Raw genomic sequence first — 25,581 nt, 5'->3', positions numbered from 1 at the left:
GCCTATATAAGGCTGCTATGGGTTGGAGCTGATTCGATGGCACTTAACAACAACAAAAAATGGGCACAATATTGAATGATGCAGAAACCATCAAAAGAAGATGGAAGGTATACACAGAGTCACTGTACAAAAAGAAATGGTCAATGTTCAACCATTTCAAGATATAAAATATGATCTGAAGGAAGAAATCCAAGCTGCACTGAAGGCATTGGTGAAAAACAAGGACCCAGGAATGGATGGAATATAAATTGAAGATGCTAACTCATCTATGCTAAGAAATCTGGAAGTCAGCTTCCTGGCCCACCAATTCAAAGAGATCTATATTTGTGCCCATTCCAAAGAGAGATGACCTAACAGAATGTGGAAATCATCAAACAATGTCATTAATAACACATTCAAATAAAATTTTGCTGAAGATAATTTAAAAATGGCTGCAACCATACATCAACAGGGAAATGCTAGAAATTCAGGCTGGATTCAGATGAGAACATGAAACTGTGGATATTATTGTTAACTTCAGATGAATCTTAACTGAAAGCAGAGAATGCTAGAAAGATGTTTACTTGTACTTTATTGACTATGCTTAGGATTTTGACTGTGTGGATCATGACAAGCTATGGACAGCATTGCAAAGAATGGGTATTCCAGAATACTAAACCGTACTCTTGAGGAACCTGTACTTAAAGCAAGAGGCAGTCGTTTGAACAGAATTTCAAGAGATTAAATGGTTTAAAATAAGGAATGGTGTGCACCAGGGTTGTATCCTTTTACCATACTTACTCAACCTGTATGTTGAGCAAGCAATTGGAGAAGCTGGATTATATGAGGAAGAGCATGGCATCAGGATTGGAGGAAGACTCATTAACAACCTGTGATATGCAGATGATACAACCTTGCTTGTTGAAAGTGAAGAGAACTTAAAATACTTACAGTTGAAGATCAAAAATTATAATTTTCAATATAGGTTACACACCAATGTAAAGACAACAAAATTCCTAAAAAATGGACCAATAAACAACTTTAAGATAAATGTAGAAAAGACTGAAGTTATCAAAGATTTCATTTTGCTTGGATCCACAATCAAAACTCAAGCAGTCAAGCAATCAAATGACATGTTGCATTAGGCAAATCTGCTGCATAAAACTGCTTTAAAGTATTGCAAAGCAAAGATGTCAGTTTGAGGACTAAGGTGAACCTGACCCAAGGCATGGTATTTTCAATATCATCATATGCATGTAAAAGTTGGACAACCAATAAGGAAGACCATAGCAGAACTGATGCAACTGAGTTATGGTGCCGGAGAAGAATATTAAGAGTACCTGGCCTGCCAGGAGAACAAACAAATCTGTGATGGGAGAAGGCAGCCAGAATGTTCCTTGGAAACCAGGATGGCCAGACTTCATCTCTCATATTTTGGACATGTTATCAGGAGGCAGCAGTCCATGAAAAAGGCAATTATGCTTGGCAATGTGGAGGGTCAGCTAAAAAGAAGACCCCCAGTGAGATGGATTGGCACAGTGATAGCATCAGTGAGCTGAAGCATAACAACAGGACCCAACACTGTTTTGTTCTGTTATGCATAGCTAGGGTCTCTGTGAGTTGGGATCAGCCTGATGGCACCTAACAACAACCATGTTGCCAGGTACTAGAGTCTAGACAATATAAATTCAGCATAATCAAATCACAGAATTTATAGTCTACATTCTTTAAAATAAGTAAAATCAAACATGATTGTGTATTGATCTCTCTATATATTATGTTAGTTGTTGTTATGTGCCTTTGAGTTGGTTCCGACCCATAGCAAACCTGTATAGGGTTTCTGAGACTGTAAACACTGACTTTGTGGTTCACAGTCTAGTGCTTTTCCTAAGAGTTGAACTGCAAGATTGGCGATTCAAACTTACCAGTCGCTCCTCCAACACCTTGTACAGGATTTCTGTGAGTCATAATCGACTCCAAGGCACTTAACAACAACAATAAATATATATAGTAGTGGTGGTTGTGTGCCATGGAGTCGGCTTCAACTCCTAGTGATGCAGTCTAGGGTTTTCAAGGCTATAAATCTTTACAGGAGCAGAAAGCTTTTTCTTTTTCCCATGAGCAGCTGGTAGATTTGAACTGCTGGCCTTTAAGTTTATAGCCCAACTCGGAATTCACTATGCTACCAGGGATCCATATATGTATATATGTTGTTGTTGTTATGTGCCAGTTGGTTCTGACTCATAGCGACCCTGTACAGGGTTTCCAAGGCTGTGAATCTTTATGGGAGCAGAAAGCCTCATCTTTCTCCTGCAGAACAGCTGGTAGTTTCGAACTGCTGACCCTGAGGTTTGCAGCCCGAGTCATAACCACTATGCTACCAGAGCTCCTTCACACACACATATATAGATTCATGGTGTGGCACTGTAGGATCGGCACTGGACTTCGAACCACAAGGTCAGCAGTTCAAATCCACCAGCTGCTCCTTGGAAAACCTATGCAGAGTCGCTATGAGTCAGAACCAATTCAATGGCACTTAACGATAATATATATATATAAACGATAATAAGTATATTGTTGTTGTTGTTGTTGTTAAGTGCCATCGAGTCGGGTCCGACCCATAGCGACCCTGTACAGGGTTTCCGAGGGTGTAAATCTTTACGGGAGTAGAAAGCCTCATCTTTCTCCCGCGGAGCGGCTGGTAGTTTCGAACCGCTGACCTTAAGGTTCGCAGCCCGATTCGTAACCACTACGCTACCAGAGCTCCTTTATATATTTATATTGTTGTTAAGTGCTGTTGAGTCAATTCCAACCCATAGCGACCCTGTATAGGATTTCCAAGGAGCAACTGGTGAGCTAGAACCACCGACCTTGTAGTTCAAACGGCTTTGCAGTCTGGTGCATTAACACACAGCGCCAGGACTGCTCTCTCTCTCTCTCTCTCTATATATATATATATATATATATATATAAATTATCCAGATATATATATATATATAAGAATGAGTAAAAAAGTATCCACGTTCTGGTTATATTAAAATACCATCCATATTCACAGCTGATGACAACAAAGAGTGTGCACATGAAATGATTCTGTTGAATAGCTACTCATCTATTGAGAGTGATACTGATACTATCTAGTGGCAGTGGATTATGTGGCAAATCATTGCAAATCATCATGGCTTTGCCTATGAAATAATCCATGACAGACTTGGATTTTGAAAAGTTTGTGAGAGATGGATACCAAATAACTCACACAGGAGCATAAACAGAAGAGTTTGGACATCTGCAAGCAAAATTGGATCCATACTTAAAGGAAGGTAAACGTTTCTTAGATGAGACATGGACGCATGACTTTGAGCCTGAAAATGAATGGAAACATCCTCAATCACTGACCAAGAAAAAGTTCAAAAGTCAACCATCAGCTGGAAAATTGATGCTTACCGTTTTTTTTTTTGGATCCTCAAGGGCCACTATTGGAACAAGGAGCTCTGGGATCATAGTGGTTATGAATCAGGCTGCAAACCTCAAGATCAGCTGTTTGAAACTACCAGCTGTTCCATGGGAGAAAGATGAGGCTTTCTGCTCCCGTAAAGATTTGCAGCCTCAGAAACCCTGTACCAGGTTGCTATGAGTTGGAACCAATTCCACGGCACTTAACAACAACAAATATTGAAACACTATCAGAAACAAGTTCAACAATCAACAGTGCTCATTACAGTGAGATGCTCACTGAAGAGCTGAACCTTAAACTTCAAATTAAATGCAGAGAACTGCTATCAAGGTCATTGTGATTTTGCATGACCTTGTACATCCTCACACCTCTGAAATTGATGAAAATTAATTCTACAGCCAGAGTGTAGATAATTTATGACTCACCTCATGTGTGTGTGTGTCTAGAAATGAGCCTTGGTTGTGTTGTAGCATAAGCACTGGACTGTTAACCATGAGGAACAAAGTTGGTTGTTTGAGCCCACCAGCTGCTTTATGGGAGAAAAGATGAGGCTTTCTACTCTCATAATTATTTACAGCTACTGAAATCTTATGCAGGATCCCTATAAGTTGGAACTGAAGGCACTTAACAACAAGAAAGAGGGAAAAAGCGGGGGAGGGAGGGGAGTAAAGAGGGAAGGAGAGAGAGTGTTAGAAGTTACACACTAGGGAAGGAAGAGGGGTAGGGCATATGGGAAGGTTGTAATTGTAATATATTGACTGGAGAAGGCCTCACTGATCAGATGATATTTGAAAACAATATCTGAAGAAAATGAGAAATCAAATTATTGTGATTTCTTGGACAGGAGCATTCCACACTGCCATTATTGTTCTTGTTAAGTAAGATCCAGTTGGTTCTGACGCATAGTGACCCTGCGTAAGGTTTTAGAGGAGCTGCCGGGGTGTTTAAACTGCCTTGTGGTTCAAACCCATTTTTCTGTCCAGTGCTTATCCTACAGCGCCACACCAGGTCTCCACACTGCCATTGACGTTGTGGTTAAGTTCTGTTGAGTCAGTTCTGACTCATATCAATCCCCAGGAACAGCTGGTGGGTTTGAACTGCTGACCTTGTGGTTCACAGTGCAGTGCTGATCATACAGCATCACAGCATTAGAATTTGAAAAATTCCTGAGACAAGAAAGTACTTGAAATGTTCAAAGGACAGCAAGGTGGTGCATTTGAGTGGGATAGTGATCTATAGGGAAAAAAAAGTGGATAAATCACAAAGATAAATGGGAGGGGGTCCTACATAGGTACAACAACACCCAAAAAAAATCAAACCACTCAACAGCAATTATGTTGAGTCAAGTCAGACTTGTAGTGACCCTGTTGTTGTTGTCATTAGGTGCCATTGAGTCGGTACCGACTCATAGCGACCTTATGCACAGCAGAACGAAACACTGCCCAATCCTGCGCCAACCTCACTACTGTTGCCATGCTTGAGTCCATCGATGCTGCCACTTGGCCAATTCATCTCGTTGTGGGTCTTCCTCTTCTTCTCTGACCCTCTACCTTACCAAACAGGATCTCCTTCTCCAGTGGGATCGAATAAAACAGTCCCAGAAGGTTTTCAACTTGTAAATCTTCCCAGAATCAGACTACCACTTTTCTTTTCTGCAGAGCCACTGGTGGGTTCAAATGGCCAACTTTTTTGTTATTACCAGAGTACTTTAACCACTGTGCCACCAGAGCTCCTGCTCACTACTGTCGTGTCAACTCATAGCAACTCTATAGAACAGAGTTACCAAGACGGTATATCTTTACAGAAGCAAACTGACACATCTTTCTACAGCAGAAGAGCAGTGGATTTGAATTGCTGATCCTTGTGTTAGCAGTCCAACACATGGCTTAATCTTAAGTGAAGCTTTAGACTTCAGACAGCAGAAGATTTTGAAAAAATGCAAAAGAACATGTTGTTAAGTGCTGGAGAGTCGGTTCTGACCCACAGTGACCCTGAATAGGGGTTCCAAAGGGCAGTTGGTGAGTTTGAACCGCCCACCTTGCAGTTCAAACCGACCTTGCGGTTTAGTACTTATCCTATAGCATCATACCAGGACTACATAAAGAAGCATAGCCTGGTTTGATTTGCTTTTTAACAGGATTATGCTATATGCTGTGTTGAAAATAGACTGAAGAAGGGCAATGGTAGAAACTAGGAAATCAATTAGGAGGCTATTGGAATCACCCATATGTAAGACAAAGGTAGTTGGCCCAGGTGATGAGCAGAGACAAGTGTCAGATTTTGAGTATATTCTGAAACACATTTTCTTCTTATGGAAGTTCTGAAAGCAGAGAGGAATCTTGAATGCAAATTTTTCAGACAGGAAGCCAAATGTTCTTTATAGCTGTGCAGATAAAGCAGCCATTTAATCTATGTCTTGTGCATGTAGAGTCTATTGAAGAGAAACTATTGTTCTAATTGCTAAATCTGAATTTAGACTACTCCATGTGTGACCATTACTTTTATTCTAGAGAGGACTGTATTTGTTTAAGGAGACAGGAAGCAATAGCTCCGAATGTCAGGCAACTTGGGTTGTTCTGTAGAAGATTCACTGGTCATTTTATTCAATAGTGAATAGGCCAGACATTGGGAAACCTACTGATTACTCTATTCTGAGTTATCATTACAAAGTTAGCTCCTGTGGGAAGGGATGAGGGGCATGGACATTTCCACTGTCAATCATCTTATGGGGAAGTCAATCCAAGTTGTTGTCATTTTTAAGTGCTGTCTAGTCCGTTCCAACTCATCAGTGACCTTGTATAGGGTTTCTGAGGAGTGATTGGTGAGCTTGAACCACCGACCTTGAGGTTCTAACTGACTTTACAGTCCAGCACATTAACCCACAACACCATACTAGGTTAATCTTAGGTACAGAAGAAAAATATCAAAGGGAACAGAAATGGGAATGGGAAGAAGAAGACTGGGGTAGAAAGGTAAAGGAAGGAAATTGTTTTACCTTTGGTAAAACTCAGAGAGTTGAGGACTGGAACCCATGTTCGAAAGGCAGACCATGAAGGTCATCCTCTTGGAAGGCAGACCAGAGTTAAGCAGGAAAGCTGAATTCTACCATCCATAGCCAAGGTAGGATTTAAGCAAAGCAGAAACATTGGGGGCCACTGTCACCATCAAGAGGCAAGGGCTTGTGATTCAGCATAACCATATCTAATAACCAGCTCAAATTTCTCTGCATGGTTATGCCCTTCCATTATTCTTTGAGTCCCGGTGTCCTGTTAGTTTCATTGTCTATTTTGAACTCTGCTATAAAAATTTGAAAAGGGGACCTATGCCCAGTTATATGTAGACAAATATTTCAATCTAGATCTTAAAAAAAAAAAAAGAAAAGAAAAGAAAGAAAACCCAACCCTGATTTGTAGCATTGTCAAATTCTATGTTGTGAATATTCCTTCATAGCTAATTCCAAGCAGTAATGTCAGTAAATGCAGAGTTGGGAAGAGCTTTGTAATAATACTTCCACCATACAGATTCAATAGATAAGAATAACTTTATATCACTGGGTAGTGATGAGTTTAAGTATATACTAATTTTGTTCTTAATATAGTTTCTTTAAATGATATGTTTATATAATTTGATTTTGAATAATGACTTCGCATCATTATTGTGAGAATAATGGCTTGTGTTTAGCCACTGCTCACAAAATTCCTCAGAACTAACAGTCTTAAATCCAGTTTTAGACAGCACACCATGGCCTATATCCAGGCTTAAAACAAAGTGTTACAAACAGCAGCAGCCACCTTGAACGATTTTAGATTCAATGTGGTAAGGGAAAGCCAACCGAGAATAGAATAATAGAGCTCACTGTCAGGCAGCCAAGAGAAAGAAAACGGAAGAGTTGGTTAACACTGCCTTGGCACTCCAGGGATATGTGAGACCAGTCTGCACTTATGGTACTCATACAGAATGGGGGTGTGTGAACAGAATGTGACCCCACAATCCTTCAGCAGTAGCGAAAGAAGACCAGTGTAGGAATGGTTACGAACTCAGACTCATGTCAGACTATCTGCATCTTCTTGCCAGTTCCATCACCTATAAGCACTGTAACCTTGGAGAAATCATTTCACTTCATTGTGCCTCAGTTTCCTCAACTGTAAAGTGGAGATAACGATCATAGTATCTATTTCATCTGGTGTGGCACGGTAGGATAAGCAATAGATTGATTGCTAACTGCAAAGTCGGCAGTTCAAACCTACCAGCTGCTCCTTGGAAACCCTATATAGGGTTGCTATGAATTGGAAACAACTCATGGCACTTAACAACAACAACAGCATTTCATATGCTTATTGTAATTAATAAATGAAGGTAGGTAAAACATTTAAAACAATATCTGCTACATAAAATTACTATTTACATATTAGCTTTAGTATTTAGTTAAGTATTAACACTTGTTTGACTCCCAATTGTCCCATGTCAATGATTCCACATAGAAGCTAACACCACAGTGCTAATGTCATTGTATGAATGTTATTACTGACTTACTTCCCTCTCCTCTCCTCTCCTCTCCTCTCCAACAGATGGGAATAAGCCAGTCTGTTTCTCTGACAATCCTGGATAGAACCTTAAATTTCCCACATGGATAGCTAATATGTGTGAGATTGCACTTGGCCATGCATACCAGAATACATCTCTTAGACCTCTCTTAACTGGAAATGCTCCCTAAAGTATACAACCTGACACATAGGAGGGGCTTAGTGAATATCAAATGAATGGAAAGAAACCTAAGTAGTAGGTTTCACTGGGACAAGGAATCTTGCCCCATGTAAGCCTGGGTTGCAATTTGATCAAGTCCTATCCTATAAAAATGAGGGCAAGGTAGATAATAATCCAGGACTTGAATCCAGAGGCCCAGAGGATGTTACATAACAATTGCTCCTGAAGAGGACGTGTCCTGCTCTATGCAAATCACCAAGATCCAGGTAGCACAAATAAACCTGGGAAATCCACTTTATAACATTTCCTAGAATGAAGAAACCCACAGGTAATTAAGAAACAAAGATGCTGACGTTCCCACAGCTAATAAGTGGTTTAAATCCAGATTTCAAAACATCACTACCCCGCTGCACTCACTCCACATGCCTTCTTTTAGAAATTGAAATAATGACATTTTTCCTATATTCTTGTTAAAACTGATTCAGAAGAGTATCATCATTTAACTATTTTAGCAGATCTAAAATGAAATTTCACAATTGAAAAAAATTCATATTTAAAGAGAGAAATGCATTACTTGTGGCTCAAGCATCATATGAGAGAGTTTCCAAAGTTCATGGAAAAATGGAATTAGAAGATAATGGAATTTTTCCATGACTTTTTTGAAACCCCCTCATATATTGCACAACTGGAAAAAAGCCAATCAAACATTATATCTTCTAGAATCAATACCATAATCACATTTAGATCTAAAGACATTAAGCTTAATGGAGACTGTACATATTGATACAATGTCAACCTGAAGCTAGTAGAGATGACCTTTGGTGCAGGTAGAGTAAGCAGCAACCTGAATAAGTGCTTGGTGTGCTGGAAGGACTCTCCTTCTGCACTTGTCTCCAGCACCAGAAAGACCTCGAGAAACACCCAACACTCTGAAATGGATAGAATGTCTACCATGTGCTGTGAGCCAATCAAGATGAGGGCTCTATGGTTAATTTAGAGGCAGGTTCTTTCCTGTAGGAACTCACAGCTAGACAAAATCAGAATACTCTGAATATTCTGGGGCAAGTGGGGAAAGCAACCGCTACCCTGTGACTCTTAGCAATCCTGTAGGACAGAGTAGAACTGCTCCGTTGGGTTTCCAAGACTGTACATCTTTACAAAAGCAGAATGGTTCATGTTTCTCCCAACTGTGGAAGGCACAAACAGCCCTTGTGGTACCAACCCTGTGGTCAGTAGCTCGATGCTTAAGTCACAACACCATCAGGGTTCCTTGAGGGCATTCTAAGCCCTTTGGAAATTATTGGTTTGGGGGAATGACGTATCAGCTTAATTGGCCCCTTTTCTTCTAAAAAGATGAATAAGGTCCAGGTGGACAAAGCAAAAAGTCAAAAGATTAGATTTCACTCTGGGTTCAAGGAAAAGAGCAAAGGCAGTCCTTTCAACTTTCTATTACAGAAGCAGCCTGCCAGCTGGTGAACAACCAACCTCCCAGTTAGCAGTCGAGCCTTAACTACCATGCTACCAGAGTTCCTTTTGCCCAGTCCAGTGGCTCTCAAAAGTATGGTGTTTGGGTATGTAACATCAACAGCTCCAGGGAACTTAATAGAATGGAAAATTCTTGGGCTTTACCTCTGACCTACTGAATTAAAAACTCTGGGAATGCCCTCAGAGAACTGTGCCTCAACAATTTTCTAGGCGGTTCCAAAGCACTCTAAGGGCTGAGAACCACAGGTCCAGTCCAATTCACCCACATAGGAAGAAGACCAGCTGGTCAGGACTGATAACTGGATTCAAAACAAAGATTGCACAACTAATTGGAGTGTTCACTGTGAATCATTTTTTTTAAAAAAAGGAAAATAGAAAAGAAATAGACTGAGTTATACTGAACATTTCAAAAACCTAATCACAGACAGGTAGTGTGTTGTACCAAACAACAACAACAAACCTCAGTGTCATTGAGTCATTCCAACTTGCGGTATTCTACTCTATGGAATAGAGTAGAACTCCTCCTTACGGTCAGCAAGGCTACAGATCTTCACAGAGGCAGACTGCCTCATCTTTCTCCATGGAGCAACTGGTATAAAACTACTAACTTTCAGTTAGCAACCAGACACCTAACCCACTGTGCCCCTTGTATAACCAGGCTTAGCCATCAGACCCTCACATCTCCAGAACTATCACTCTTCTCCCTTGTTGCTCTCTTTAAACTGCAAACACCGGCCAGAGGATGAAAAATCTAGTTGCTCAGCATCTGATTCTGGCCAGTTTTATCAGATCCAGACAGCATAGCTGATCATCTAAATGAAAGGTTGTTGTCGTTGTTAAGTGCCATCAACCCAGTTCTGACCCATAGAGACCTTATATACAGTTTCCGAGGAGCAGCTGGTAACCTTGAACCGCTGACCTTTCAGTTCAAATCGACATTGCCGTCCAGTGCATTAACCCACAGCACCACACCAGAATTCCAAATGAAAGGTTGTTGTTGTTTTGTTCATAGGTGCCATCGAGTCAGTACTGACCCATAGTGACCTTTGCACAGCAGGACAAAACACTGCCAGATCCTGGGCCAAGCTCACTACTGTTGCCACGCTTGAGTCCATCAATGATGCCACTTGGACAATCCATCTCGTTGAGGGTCTTCCTCTTTCTCTCTGACCCTCCACCTTACCAAACATGATATCCTTCTCCAGTGACTGGTCTCTCCTGACAATATGTCTGAAGTACGAGAGACGAAGTTTAGCCATCTTGGCCTCCAAGGAGCACTCTGTCTGCACCTCTTCCAAAACAGATCTGTTGGTTCTTTTGGCAGTCCATGGCACTTTCAATATTCTCCTCCAACACCATAAATTCTTCTATGAATGGTTGTTGTTGTTGTTAAGTGCCGTTGAATCGGTTCCGACCCATAGCGACCCTGTACAGGGTTTCTGAGGCTGTAAATCTTTACGGGGGCAGAAAGCCTCATCTTTCTCCCGCGGAGCAGCTGGTAGTTTCGAACTGCTGGCCTTGAGGTTAGCAGCCCGATTCGTAACCACTACACTACCAGAGTTCCTGGTTAGAAGTCATTAAACATTAGTTTCAACTTCACCGTTTAAATGAAGACAACTCTAGCAGCAGTAAACCTACCTAAGACTGATGTGTCTGTAAATTTAAATCATTAACTACTTTTCTTTGTCCTGCTGTTGTTGCTGAGTGCTATATAGTGACCCTATATAGGGTTTTTCAGAGCAGCTGGTGGATTTGAACTGCCAACCTTGTGATCCGGTGCCACACCAGGGATCTTCTGTGTCCTAACAGGTCTAAATACAAGCTGTCCTTTCATAGTTTTGGAAATCTTCAAGCCCAAATCTTTGCAGCATGAAAATTAAATCTGTCAGAAACATCCCTTAGCAAATAGTCCTGTTTTGTTCTTAAGTGTAGGGAAAGTCACCAGCCTTCAGAGACACAGCCAGGTCCTGACACTTGTCTTTGTTAGACAAAGGAGTAATTATGAACAGGTTCATGTTCTCACTGCCATTCCTGTTCTGAAGTAGCACTAAGATCATTTCTAAGAAGCTAAAATCAAGACTCTGCTTTACTTCAACTGTCAAGAAATTCTGTCCAGAAATTCCCCAGAAGGGCTCAAACATGAATATATTCTGCTATTAGTGCTGGGTATGCTCTCCTTATAGACATTATTAGGAATGGGAACAGGTATTTTAGAATTCTCCCTTTTAGAAATCTAATTTTCCATAAAAAGGGAAGAATATACATAATATTGAAGAGCAGAGATGTCAGCTTCAGGACTAAGGTGCGCCTGACCCAAGTCATGGTATTTTCAATAACCACGTATGGATGCGAAAGCTGGACAGTGAATAAGGAAGATCGTAGAAGAATTGATGCCTTTGAGTTGTGGTGTTGAATGAGAATACTGAAAGTGCCATGGACTGCCAAAAGAACCAATAGATCTGTTTTGGAAGAAGTGCAGCCAGAGTGCTCCCTGGAGGCCAGGATGGCTAAGCTTCATCTCTCATACTTTGGACATATCGTCAGGAGGGAACAGTCACTGGAGAAGGATGTCATGCTGGGTAAGGTGGAGGGTCAGAGAAGAAGAGGAAGACCCCTAACGAGATGGATTGGCCAGGTGGCATCATTGATGGATTCAAGTGTGGCAGCGGTAGTGAGGTTGGCCCAGGATCAGACATTGTTTCGTTCTGCTGTGCATGGGGTCGCTATGAGTCGGTTCCAACTCGATGGCACCTGACAACAACAACAACAATACATAATATATTTGCATTGCAACAAGAATTTATTAATCTCCCTTGGCACATTTGATATAACATGAAATGCCAAAACTTAATTCATACATAATTTTTATGGAATTAAAATTATAGGAAAAAAAAGAGCTTCAGGTACATCATTAAAACCAGTATCAATGATTAAACCCAAAAGGAAGTAAAAACATGGAATAATTCTTTATAAGAGTTATGTTTGCCATTTAACTTTCATGGATAGTCTTATTTCTTTGGTTCACTGTTGTTGTTCAAAATATTAATGGTATATCTACACTCAAGTCTATGGTGAAAACGATTTTTTATTCACAAGTACATTTCAGTGCTATAGATCTTACAGCTCACACTTTCTACCTAGGACAGAACTTTCCTGATATTTAAGATAAAAGGTTAAATAACAACCTTTGGGTCTAGAAATGAACTCACCTCCGTGGCTCAATTTTCAGACAAAAAATAGGTCTATAAAAGGTACAATAATGCTAATAAGCTATGAACACTTTCACTTTAGAAACATCAATTGTTTGAGAGCAAAAGGGCAGCATTTATCTATAAACAAAGTTCAGAAGGATTGGGAATAGAGAAATAGGAATTGGACACACAGGGAGGAAGTGGAATAAATGATGTTTCATTGGGGGAATTTGTAATCAAATGAGACGAAACAAAATATATGTGGATTGATGAATGCAGAACTGATGATCTCTCTGCTCTGTAAATCTTCACACAAATTACAATAAAAAATTAAAAGAAATATGAATAGATATAAAAATAGAACCCAAACTCATAAATTTGCTGATTTTTCTTTCTTGCTACCAACATTAATAAGGAGCTCTGGTAGTGTAGTGATTATGAATTGGGCTGCTAATCTCACGATCAGCAGTTCAAAACTACCAGCTGCTCCATGGGAGAAAGATAAGGCTTTCTGCTCCGGTAAAGATTTACAGGCTTGGAAATCCTGTACAGGGTCTCTATGAGTCGGAACCTACTCCACGGCACATAACAACAACAACAACCAATATTAATAGATCCGTTTTCACCTAATGAGTATCTGTCAAAATAACCTTGATGTGAGCATATCAGTTACTTCTCCCTGATTTAAAACACATTACTTCTCAGTTCATATACATTCAGTGTCTTGGGTAACCACTTTTCTCATGGAGATGCCTCAACATTTCTGGTTAGTGTTTCTTAGACTTTTGTTCTGAATTAAGTCTCCATTAAGCTCACCTATTATCATTCCAAAACATTAGACTAAAAACTCAAATATGGAAGGAATACTCATTCATTACTATACAAATAAGAAAGAAAATTCCAGTAATATATATTCTTCTTGGATTCAAAGCACAAGGCATCTATTAATTACATAATTACATACTATCACTTGTGCTATGCATGTTAAATTTTTCTATCTCTTAGTAAAGAACAATGAAGGAGAACCATTTTTGCCTCAGGGAATCTTATTAAAGAAAGAAAAGAGCTTTGTACCAACCTGGGCTGAGAAACCACAGAAGAAACCAAACCAGAAATGCACAAGTGTAAATGCAAAATTCTTGTAGAAGAAATAACATAAGAATTTGCACATTCGGAAATAGGACCACCTTCCATGAACTAGGAGAAGTCTTTGGAGGTATCGAAACTGTGCAAAAGAATAGTCACTGGCCAAGACTGCCTGCAATCCTTCCTGGCCACTGATGCCAATGCCAATATGAGCACCTACGAAGGAAAGGAGAGACACTTTCATTCCTGAAACAAAAGCACAATTTCTTTTGGGATCTTGTCATGCTCCTTTTATGTTATTATGTATTTATGGAAACCTTACAGCTATAAACAGTTATAGTTTTTTCATATATATTATCCCATGAAACACTCATGATAGTTAGGTATTTATCTGAGTTTTAGAAAGGGAAAAAATTATGTTCAGAAAAGTTCAGTAATTTATACAAGTTTTAGAATTTATAAATGGCAAAGCTGGGACTAAAATCAAGTCTTGTAACTCTAGATCTATAGTCTCCTCTACACCCCAGGTACTCAACTTCCCCAAACTGTCTAAGCTCACTAACGCCTTAGCCTGGAAAAAAACACAGATGATTTAATTAAAGACAGAGGCGTTTTGGTAAATTCTAGTAACGAAAAATGTTTAGACTCAGAAAGTATCATTCATTTTAGAACCACTGGAAAAAGTCAACTTGAATGCAATTGCTATGACATATGACCACTGCAGCATGCTACGTTGAGTAAAGGCCTTCTTACTTTTGATCATACTGACATCATTGGCTCCATCTCCAATAGCCAAAGTGACAGCATTTTTGTGTTCCTTCACCAGCTCTACAACTTGAGCTTTCTGGAGAGGGGTGACTCGGCAGCAAACCACAGTCTTACACATGCAGGCAAGTTCTAGGAGCTCATTCTTGATATCACTTTCAAGGGCATAAGCCTGTTATTATTTAAAAAAAAAAAAATCAGCTAGAACAGTGAAACAATTAATGAAAGATAAATTTGGGGAAGCAAGTTCATTTCTCAACCAATTATTTCTATACAGTTTATTTCACTTTTACCAGTCATTAATGATTAGACTTCTATTAGAGTGCTATGAGTCAGAACTAACTCAATGGCACCTAACAACACAATATTAAATGCCAAGGAATTTAAAAAAAAAGGATAGAATGCAATAACTTTGTCTTCCTTGACATCTTATCATGTTTCATTGGAGAGATGCAATTAAATGCTGGAGAAATTTTTGAAACCACTAAACTTAATGTAGGTTAAAGATAGAGTCGACGGCACATGATAACAAACCCTCCATCTTACCAAGTTTAGACTGAGCCGCTTTTTCTATGTGATGGAATTTTTATTTCCTTTGCTTTGTTGTTCTGTATATTTGTTGTTTCTTTCTGTGGATCTTAATGTTTCAGTAAGATGGAAAACATGATCTAGAGACTGACACTTGAAGAACTTAGTGATTGGAACCAAAGGAAGCCAGTGCAAAAGGTGACTTTCAACTGTGTCTTTGACAGGGTTTCCTGACTATCTCTACCTCCAAACATACAAAATACCTTAGATCTGCCAAGAAATTACTATTAAAAAGAGCCTTGTTGTTAGGGACCAATGCAATGGTTCCTATTAATAACAGCCCTATGTATGACAGAACAAAACATTGCATGGTCCTGAGCCTTCCACACAATCATTTCTATGTTTGAGTCTATTGCTGCAGCCACTGTGTCAATCCATTTCACTAAGAGTCTTCCTCTTTTCCCTGATCCTCTACTTTACCAAGCATAATATCCTTCTCCAGGAACTGGTACCTCTTAGTAGCATGTCCAAAGTACATGAGATAATGTCTCATCATTCTTGCTTCTAAGGGGCTTTCTGCCTGTACTTCTAAGCCATCTTTGTTCATTCTTCTGGAAGTCCATGGTGTAGTCAATATTCTTATCCAACACCAAAATTCAAATGCATCAATTCATCGTCACTCATTATTATTCATTGTCTTTTACAACAGGTTTTCTCAATGCAATATGTCATTTGATTTCTTGACTGCTGCTTCCATGGGAGGTGACCATAGATTCAAGTAAAAATGAAAATCTTGGCAACTTCAGTCTGTTCTCTGTTCACAATGATGTTGTTTGCTGGTTCAGTTGTGAGGATTTTTGTTTTATGTTGATGTGTAATCCATACTGAAGGTAGTCTTTGATCTTCATTATTAAATGCATCAAGTTCTCATTACTTTCAACAAGCAAGGTTATGTATTACAGATTGTTAATGAGCCTTCATTCAATCCTGATGCCTTTTTCGTCCTCTCAGATTATTAGTCCAGAATATAGATTGACTAGGTATGGTGAAAGGATACAACCCTTATGCATACATTTTGTGATTTTTAAACCATGCAGTATCCCCTTGTTCTGTTCAAACAGCTGCTTCTTAGGTTCTGTACAGGTTCTGTACGAGCATAATGAAGTGTTCTGAGATTCCCATTCTTTGCAATGTTATCCATTGTTTGTTACAACCCACACAATTGCCTTTGCATAATCAATAAAATGCCAGTAAACATCTTTTGGGTATTCTCTGCCTTCAGCCAACCTTCTTCCAACGTTAGCAATGATATCCCTTATTCTATGTCCTCTTCTGAATCTAGTTTCAATTTCTGGCTGTTCCCTGTCTATCTTCAGCAAAATTTTACTTTAGTGTAACATTAGCTATATAATTTTCTTGTAAACAGTATGTACAATATTTAGTAAGCTTATTAAGAAGAACCAAAAACCTATCTAAACACTGAGTCATTGGTATCTTTGAATAATCCGTGAATTTTCTACTAAAAATTCCTTAACAAGACATTCACAGTCCTTTACAGTTAGCCTCCATCTTCCTTCTGAGTTTTATCTTTTACCATCAATTTAAATAAACATTTTCTCTGGTCATGCCAAATGGCCTGTTTTCCATGATTTGGCAAGTTCTTTCTTGCCTGTGACTTTACTCTTACTATTTCCTCTACTTGAGGATAACACTTCTTTGTCTAAGTCTTCCCTGACTTTCTCAAGAGAAATTAAGTGTGCCTCCTTCTATGGTCTCAAAGAACTATGCTCATTACTTTTCTACAGTACTTGTCACAGCACTGTGTGAGTCTCTCTCCCATATTCTTATTTCTGTTACATTCATATTCCTAGATTACAGCTCTGTAGGCTGGAAATACTTCATAAATATTTATGGGTGGATGGATGCATATAAACATATGTTTCTGATTGTCTTAGTTATCTACTGCTATTATAACAGAAATGCCACAATTGGATGGCTTTAAGAACAAGATATTTATCTTTTCATAGTTTAGGAAACTCGAAGTTCAAATTCAGAACACTGGTTCTAAAGGTCCCTGTATCTTTTCAAAATCTGTAGGCCCAGCAGAGAATACCAGAAAGATATTTACCCATGAGTTACTGACTATGCAAAGGTTTTTGGTTGTGTGGATCATGACAAGCTATGGACAACATTTGGTGAATGAATATTCAAAAACACTTAATTGTGCTTACAAAGAAGATGTACACAGACCAAAGGCAGTTGATCAAACAGAACAAGGGGACACTGAATGGTTTAAAATTAGCAGAGTTGTGTGTCAGGGCTACATTCTTTCACCAAAGTTATTCAATCTGTATGCTGAGCCCATAATACAAGAAGCTGGATTATATGAAGAAAAATGTGACATCAGGATTGGAGGAAGACTCATTAACAACCTGTGATGTGCAGACGATACAATCTTGCTTGCTGAAAGTGAAGAGGACTTAAAACATTGATGAAGATCAAAGACCACAGACTTTGGTGTGGATTATATTTCAATGTAAAGAAGAAAAAAATCCTCACCACTGGACCAATGAACTGGTCACATAAATGGAAAAAGATTGAAGTTGTCAAAAACTTCATTTCCACACTCATGGAAGCAGTAGTCAAGAAATTAAATGACGTATTGCATCGGGCAAATCTCCTGCACAAGACCTTTTTAAAGTGTTGAAGACCAAAGATGTCAGTTTGAGGACTAAGATATGCCTGACCCAAGTCAAGATATTTTCAATAACCTCATATGCATATAAAAGTTGGACAGTGAATAAGGAAGACTGTAGAAGAATTGATGCATTTGAGTTTTGGTATGGGAGGAGAATATTAAAAGTACCATGGACTGCCAAAAGAACAAACCAATCTGTGTTGGAAGAAGTACAGCCAGAATGCTCCTTGAAAGACAGGATGGCCAGACTTTGTCTCTCATATTTCAGACATACTGTCAGGAGGGACCAGCCCCTAGAGAAGGATATCATGCTTGGTAAAGTACAGGGTTGGAGAAAAAGAGGAGGTACTCCCAACTAGATGGATTGGCACAGTGGCAGCAGAAATGGGCTCAAATGAGTTTGGTACAGGACTGGGCAGTGTTTCATTCTGTTGTGCGCAGGGTTACTATGAGTTGGTACCGACTCAATGGCACCTAACAACGTCAACAACATAGGCCTAGCATTCCTTGGAATTCTCCGTGTATTTTGGCATCAGTCTTCCTCTGAATCTAGGACTTCACAATGCATGGATATCAGGTCCATTGGATGCACTCCACTTTCAGCACTTCTATGTATTGGTAGAAGGTCTCTTCTTTTCTGATCAAATCTTTCTTCTTTTGTCTCTTGGTAAAATAAAAGACTTGCATGTCATAATCTTGGGAATTTCTCATAAATTGGATTAGGGTGGTGATGAGATTAAGCAAGGTGTATCACACCCTTGGAGTCTTGATATGGTGCTGTAGGATAAACCCTGGATTGCTAACCACAGGTCAGTGGTTCAAAGACACAAGGTGCTCCTTAGAAACCCTATACATGGTGGTTATGAGTCGGAACTGACTCTAAGGCACTTAACACACCATCCACTCTTAATCCTCTTATTGGTTTATCACATCAAATCACATCATGGTGGATAGCTACATCTCAGCTGCAAAACCACTGAGAATTCTGACCCAGTTAATTCTGACACAAAACTTCATTATTGCACTGGTACAGATAATAGTCATATATAAACCTATAATTCTTAGGGGAAGATATTGATTTCCCACACTCAGATATACTCTCCCTTTATGAAAGAGAAAGCATGTAACTATCTGTCTTGCCTAAAATGGTTACCCTTCTCTTTTCTTATTAACAAGTAAAAAACCAGCCTAGGACTCTAAAACAGGGAAACAAACAAAATCCCAGTTCTATTCTGCGGAGAATCAATACTGGAGCAAATTGGAGTCATGATTTCTTTGTGAAAAGCATCAGACTATGCCAGCAGAAATATGATCAAGTCTCCTTAAATGAAAATTGGCATTTAATGATCTTATGAAATTTATTTTAGATTTTGAAGAACCTCTATCTCATCTCTGTCTTTTAACTTATTTAGTAACAGAAATAAAAAAGAGTGAGTATTATCACCTGTGTACTCTAACCCTACCACACCTCAACATCTTTGAACCTAAAGAAAGTTAATGTAGAACTTAGTAGAGTCCGTCTTGACACTGTGGTTGCTGGGAAGTTCAGCATGGCAGCTACCAGCTCTAACTCCCTGTTAGGGAGCTTATAATTTTTAGTTGCTGCTCATCCGTTTAAGGAAGAGGAAGAGGTTTGTGTCATCGGGACAACCTTTCAACTGAGCTTGGCCTGCAACTGAGCTCTGTAACTTTCCATGGTGTAGAAGGCAACACATCATTACGTCTGGAATCCAGCTGGATAATGCTCTAAGCACTAAGAGCTAACAGACAGTTGATCACAAAGAGGAAAATACAATATACTCATATTCAACTTCTTTTGTCCTCTAAGAAATGGTCTACAAGAAGATACACATATTTTCCAGACTCTGAAACTGAAAAATAATCATCAAAAGCAGAGAAAAATGTTAGATTAGCTCTTGGTGCATGTGAATGATAATTTCAGTGAAGTGCAATCTGAACTTTTGTCTTTTAAATTAGAAACTCAAAGGAGTGTTTTGATATTTGTTTAAGATTTGGAACTTAAACTACATTAAAAGTGCAATGCAAGTTTATTCTATTATGACAAGAACCAGATTTCCTAATCAAAGCAAATTGTCTGGCATTGCAGTAAAATTCTGCTGTTTGGAAAAACCACCTGAAGTATCTTAATGGCAATAATTTGGTTTGGTAATTATATGATGGTCAAATTGTGTCCTTCAAATCACAAACATTATTAAGAGCAATAACTACAATCCATCCATTCAGTTGCATTATTTTAATTAGATAACAGCAAGCTGTGAAACAGAAAAAAATGCTTCAATCATACTGCTAAAGGTTCCACAGTCATTTAGACAAGATTGATAGTCTCTGAATTCAGTATTTCTTTGGAGCCTCCCCTTCACTGTGATGGTTAAACAAAAATCTATCAAAGAAGTATTAGAAGTTTCCCTTTCCTTTGCAAATAGGAAATCATTTTGTACGCTCTATTTCTATTAGTTTCCTTTGTTTGAAAAACTCAAAAGGAGGTCTAATTATGACAACACAATAGAGATGATTATTGGGGTGAAGAAGAAGAAGAAAGAGCAAAAGACTTAAGCAAACTCACCAAGCTGTGCCCATTTATGATTAAGGCATACTCTCCTGCTATGGTTTCTTCTACAATTGCATCCAGCTCCAGCTGCTGGTTTTTTTCACAAACTACAAGGCCATTGGAAAAACTTCTGCTTTGTCCAAACAAATTTTCCTTTGCTTGCCTTAAAGAAGAAGAGGAAAAGAAAATCATAACAAAGTATACAGAGCATACCTATTAACTCTAACAAGTGAGTCAGGAGTGACCTAAAAGTAAATTAATTCCGTCACTATTCAGACTATGGCATGTAATCTGGTCGCAGTAATCTAGCTGGGTAATTCTTTGTGATGGGGATACTATAGCAAATTTCCAAATTCCAGGAAGCATGAGGGTAAACATAAAGAAAACAGAATCATCTTGGATGTTTCAAATTACGGAAAATCTAAACCACCATCTTGAGTTAGGTTTGAACTAGTTGCTCGTAATAAATTTGGCATAGAAGATTATCTGAGCTTCAAAGATTTAAGAAACACTGACATGGTGTACAATATTGTTAAATAATGGATTATAAAAGACTAAAGGAATTGAAAGAAACCTAGAAATTTCAGGGCATCTATATATAAAATAATTCATCAATTTGTAAAACTATGTAATATGATCTGGCTTAAAACAAAGTCCTCTGAGAAGCATATTAACAACAACAACAAAGTTGACAATAAAAACAAATGATGGTATTTACTGAATTGACACAGTCATTATAATATAATAGAGTATTTTAAGCGAAAATTATACTCATCAGCTCAAACAATAGAATAAGTCTTCTGGGAAAGGCACTATAGATGCCAAAATGTAGAAGGCCATCCCAAATGGAAAATCCCTCCAGATGGTTTAATCTAATTAACAATGGCTGTGAAGCATTCCTACCCACATCCCATCATTCTCTGCTGGTTAAGAGGACAATTTTATGGTGACATAATACCCTTGGAAGTAGCATTGTACTATTCCCTTCAAATTGAAAAGATGATGCCTTAAAGGGAAAGCAAATTTCCTCTCAGAGGGTCCTGGGCTTCAGGAAAATGTATGGCAGGTTTCAAAGCAGCACAGTGCAAATTGATATGTCTACAAAAGCTTCAACCACAAGGAGACAACTATGCATCAGAGGTCTTAGAACACCCAAGCTGCTTGCCAATGGGTACCCAAAGCAACCACTAACACTTTAGGTCACAGTTGCATATATCAAACAAGCACCCATGAGAAAATGGGGAGTCCGAGATAGGCCAGAATAATGGATGTTTTGGCTTATAGCAAAATGAGATCATTCCCCAAAGGCTCATTATATGTAGAAAATACTTATGAAAATGGTTTTATGTTGAGGTTCCTCTGAAAGGAGACTATTCACTGTAAAAAAGCAACCATTTAAGCCCTTCATTTCCTAATTATTTTAAATGCAACATTAATTGTTTACATAGTAAGTAGAAAAAAAAATCTTCTGGCTCAACATCTCCGTCTGCTGTCCAGAATCAAAATGACGGCCTGTATGTAGGGACCCAGAGGGGCATGGCCCTGGCTTCAAGGATGATATTTTATATTTGTGGTGGTGGTGGTGGTGTGCTGTGTTGTCATTTCCAAAGTCATAGTGACCCTATATAGAGTTTCTGAGGCTGTAAACCTTTAAAGGAACAGAAAGCCTCATCCTTTTCCCACAGTACGACTGGTAGATTTGAACTGCTGATCTTATGGTTAGAAACCCAATGCATAATGACAGGCCACCCTGTGCTACCAGGGATCCTTACATTTAGAAGTTTTCAAAATCAGAGTGATATGTGTGAAATGTAGGGAGTTAGAGTGAGAAGGGGCAGGCAGAGCAGACGTGAAATATCACTGTTGTAAGTGGGAGAATTGGACTTCTGTATCAGCTAATGGTGTCAGGGAATCCTCATAGTCATGAAAGTTTACAGTCCCATACAACAAAGAAAGAAAGGAAGATGTGTTCCTTAACAATGAACATTTCTCCATTTCTCTGGGTTTAACAGAGTTGCAGAGCTCACAAATTGTGTCTAAAGAAAGCACTGAAGGGAAAACATCTCTTGAAGGTTCCCTTTTTAGTAAAGTTCTCACTCACGCTGTATAAATTACCCAATCTCTGTTTTCCCCCCAGAGAATGAAAACATTCCAAAGAAGGGTGAAGTTCATGAAAGTATTGGCTAAAATTCTATTTACTTAGGATTTTTTCCCCTAAACTGTCTTCCTAACATCTCACATGAACCCTTTTCCAGGCAGAAAAGGGACACGTTTTCCAACTCTGTTCAAATTCCCACTGTATCCCCCTCCCCCACCCACTGCATCACTCAGAGGCCAATGTCTCCTCACCAGATAGGGCTCCCACAGTTTTAGACTTTTGCCCATACTCTATACCAGTCATTCCATTTTTCTTCCAAGAACTTAGCTCTTCAAACACCAACTGGTTCTCACAAAAAACAATTTATTAGTCAGTGGGGAAAAGAGCTACACTAACTCACTTTAATGAATATTAAACTATACATCTTTGTAGGCATCACACACAATGCTTAACCACAGAATACTAAAACAAAGACTGCCTGTTTTTACCATGCTCTGTAATGAAGTGCAGTTTATTACAATGTTGGCATGCAGAAATGCACTGATGGTTGGCGCTATGGCGGCATTCACAGTCCTAAGCCACCACAAGCAAAGCAAAGCACAACCAGGACCATATTGGATTGCATGAAATCTATCAAGAAGAAAGAGGAGCTTGGTAAAACAGCCTTTTAGTCAGCCCTATTAAGGCACTCTGTGTTCAAATATTGGAGTCCTGGTATGGCACTGTAGAAGAAGCATCGGACTGCCACTGCAAAGTTGGCATTTCAAACCTACCAGCTGCTCCTTGGAAACCCAATACAAGGTCGCTATAGGTCGGAACTGACTTGATACTTAACAACAACAACAACAACAACATTTTCAAATATTAAAAGGACCTGTTAGGAAATAGATCAAAGCCAGGACACCATGGTCAAATGAAGACAATCATGGTTTTGGTCCAAAAGCAAGAACTTGGAATCTGGATATCTAAGTTCAAATTTAAGTTTTGTCTCTGATGCCTCATGTGTGCATGGTCAAAATTATCCAACCTCTTGTCAACTTGATTAGTAAGGGCTAGAACCTGGGTCTTCAAATCCCTAGTTCTTGATCTACTACACCAAACTGGTATACAGGTATTGTCACCCACAGGCTGCCACTAATTTGTCACTAAGACTTTGCTACAACAATACCAGGAGGACAGTTAAAGAACAGATAAAGGTGTCACTGAGATGGCACAGAGATGTGGATCACATTGGGTGACACTATCAGAGATTTATCCAACACCAAAATGACTGTCTATAAAATTTTTGTGCAGTGCTTCAGCAGAAATTATTTGTTAAAAGGATTCCTAGTCATAACAGTGAAAACACATTTCACAGCCCAGCTTTCAGAGAGCAACATACCTAAAACACTAAAACTCTGCTAATTTACTCCTGGAACCTTGTAAAGCACTCAGGCCAGAACTGTCATTATTATCTACTGACAAAGTGGCTTCAAATCATATGGCTTCATCTGCCTGGGCTAGAGGCACACAGTGCTGTTTTCGTTACTACCCAAGTCAAATATTCCGGTGTTTTGTTACAATATTATAGTATTTATGAATTTACATCAGTAATTTTTTTTACAATGAGTAGTAGTTAATGGAAAAATAGATAAGGCTTTTGCTCAGTTACTAATAATGCAACTAATCAATCACTCTCCTCCTTTTGTCAAAAAACATCTACTTCTACATTTCTGACCCTCACAGTCAGTCCTGATGGCAATTATTCACTATTGTACCACAAGAGTCTTATCCCCATTTCCTTTCTCCAACCCCCTTTAAGGTATTCCAATCAATTATACGCTGAAGACGGACTTACAAGCTTTCTATTGTAATGTTTCTGGCTATTCCTTCCCCCTACCCCCCTTCAATTGTCTATTTCACAATGGTAGGCAAGGGAAACCAAGATTCAAAAGACAGCCAAGCATCTTAACATTATTCCCCTCTTCTACCCATTCAAACCATGCTTCAATCCCTGTATCCCAATGCCCTGTTTTACCAAGGTTGTGCATACATCATCATTTACCTCTGTCCCACTTAGTCCATGCGAACCTGCCTAACTGTTCTCTCATCAGCCTTGTTCTTCTATTCCCCTTCCCCTTCTTGTGCATTGCCCACCCCTCAACCCCAGTACCCAAGCTATCCTGTGTCTATTCCCTACTCTGTGCTCTATCTTCCCTTCTGTCTCCCTCCCCTGCTCTCATCCCATACATCCTGGTTATTAGCAATTGTATATATAATTCCCCCCCCATACACACTTTTAGGGTGGGTTCTTTTTCTTAAGTCTTTTACAATAATAGTCCTATGCAGTATTTCTCCTTTTGTGACTGACTAATTTCACTCAGCATAATGTCCTCAAGGTTCATCCATGTTATGCGGTGGCTTGCAGCTTCCTTGTTGTTCTTCAAGGTAGCATAATATTCCATTGTGTGTATGTACCACAGTTTATTTATCCATTCTTCAATTGATGGGCATTTAGGCTGTCTCCATCGTTTTGCTATTGTAAATAGTGCTGCCATGAACATTGGTGTGAACATATCTACTTAATGTTATGGCTCGTATTTTTTGTGAGTAGATACCAAGTAGAGGAATTGCTGGATCATAAGGTATTTCTATTTCCAACCTTCTGAGAAAGTACCATATTGCTTTCCAGATAGGTTGGATCATTTTGCAATCCCACCAACAATGTAGGAGGTTCCCAGTCTCTCCGCATACTCACCAGCATTTATTGTCCTCTACTGTTTTGATCTTTCCTGTTATTGCTGGTGTGAGACGATATCTCATTGTTGTTTTGATTTGCATCTCACTAATGGTTAGTGATCGTGAACATTTATTCATATGTTTGTTGGCTGCCCGGATCTCCTCCTTGGTGAAGTGTCTGTTCATGTCCTGTGCTTATTTTTTAATTGGATTATTTGCCTTTTTCTTGTAGAGGTGTTGTAGTTTCCTATATATTTTAGAAATGAGTCCCTTATCTGATGTGTCATTGCAAAAGATTTTTTCCCA

General features: G+C 39.0%; 1 protein-coding gene across 1 annotated transcript in view; it reads right to left on the bottom strand.

The window, feature by feature from the left end:
• Positions 1 to 25,581, bottom strand: part of ATP8B4 (ATPase, class I, type 8B, member 4) — a 266,323-nt gene that overhangs the window by 22,152 nt on the left and 218,590 nt on the right. Inside the window, exons 20-22 of the mRNA XM_006831865.1 lie at positions 20,475 to 20,622; positions 14,653 to 14,836; positions 13,892 to 14,115 (exon numbers count right to left, since the gene is read on the bottom strand). Of these exons, the coding sequence (XP_006831928.1) occupies positions 13,892 to 14,115; positions 14,653 to 14,836; positions 20,475 to 20,622 (556 nt within the window). The remainder of the gene's footprint in view (positions 1 to 13,891; positions 14,116 to 14,652; positions 14,837 to 20,474; positions 20,623 to 25,581) is intronic.

This window comes from Chrysochloris asiatica, unplaced genomic scaffold, assembly GCF_000296735.1.
Source record: "Chrysochloris asiatica unplaced genomic scaffold, ChrAsi1.0 scaffold00004, whole genome shotgun sequence".
NCBI classification, from domain to species: domain Eukaryota; kingdom Metazoa; phylum Chordata; class Mammalia; order Afrosoricida; family Chrysochloridae; genus Chrysochloris; species Chrysochloris asiatica.
The sequence above is the reverse complement of the archived record's forward strand: the minus strand, read 5'-3'. Positions and strand labels throughout refer to the sequence as shown.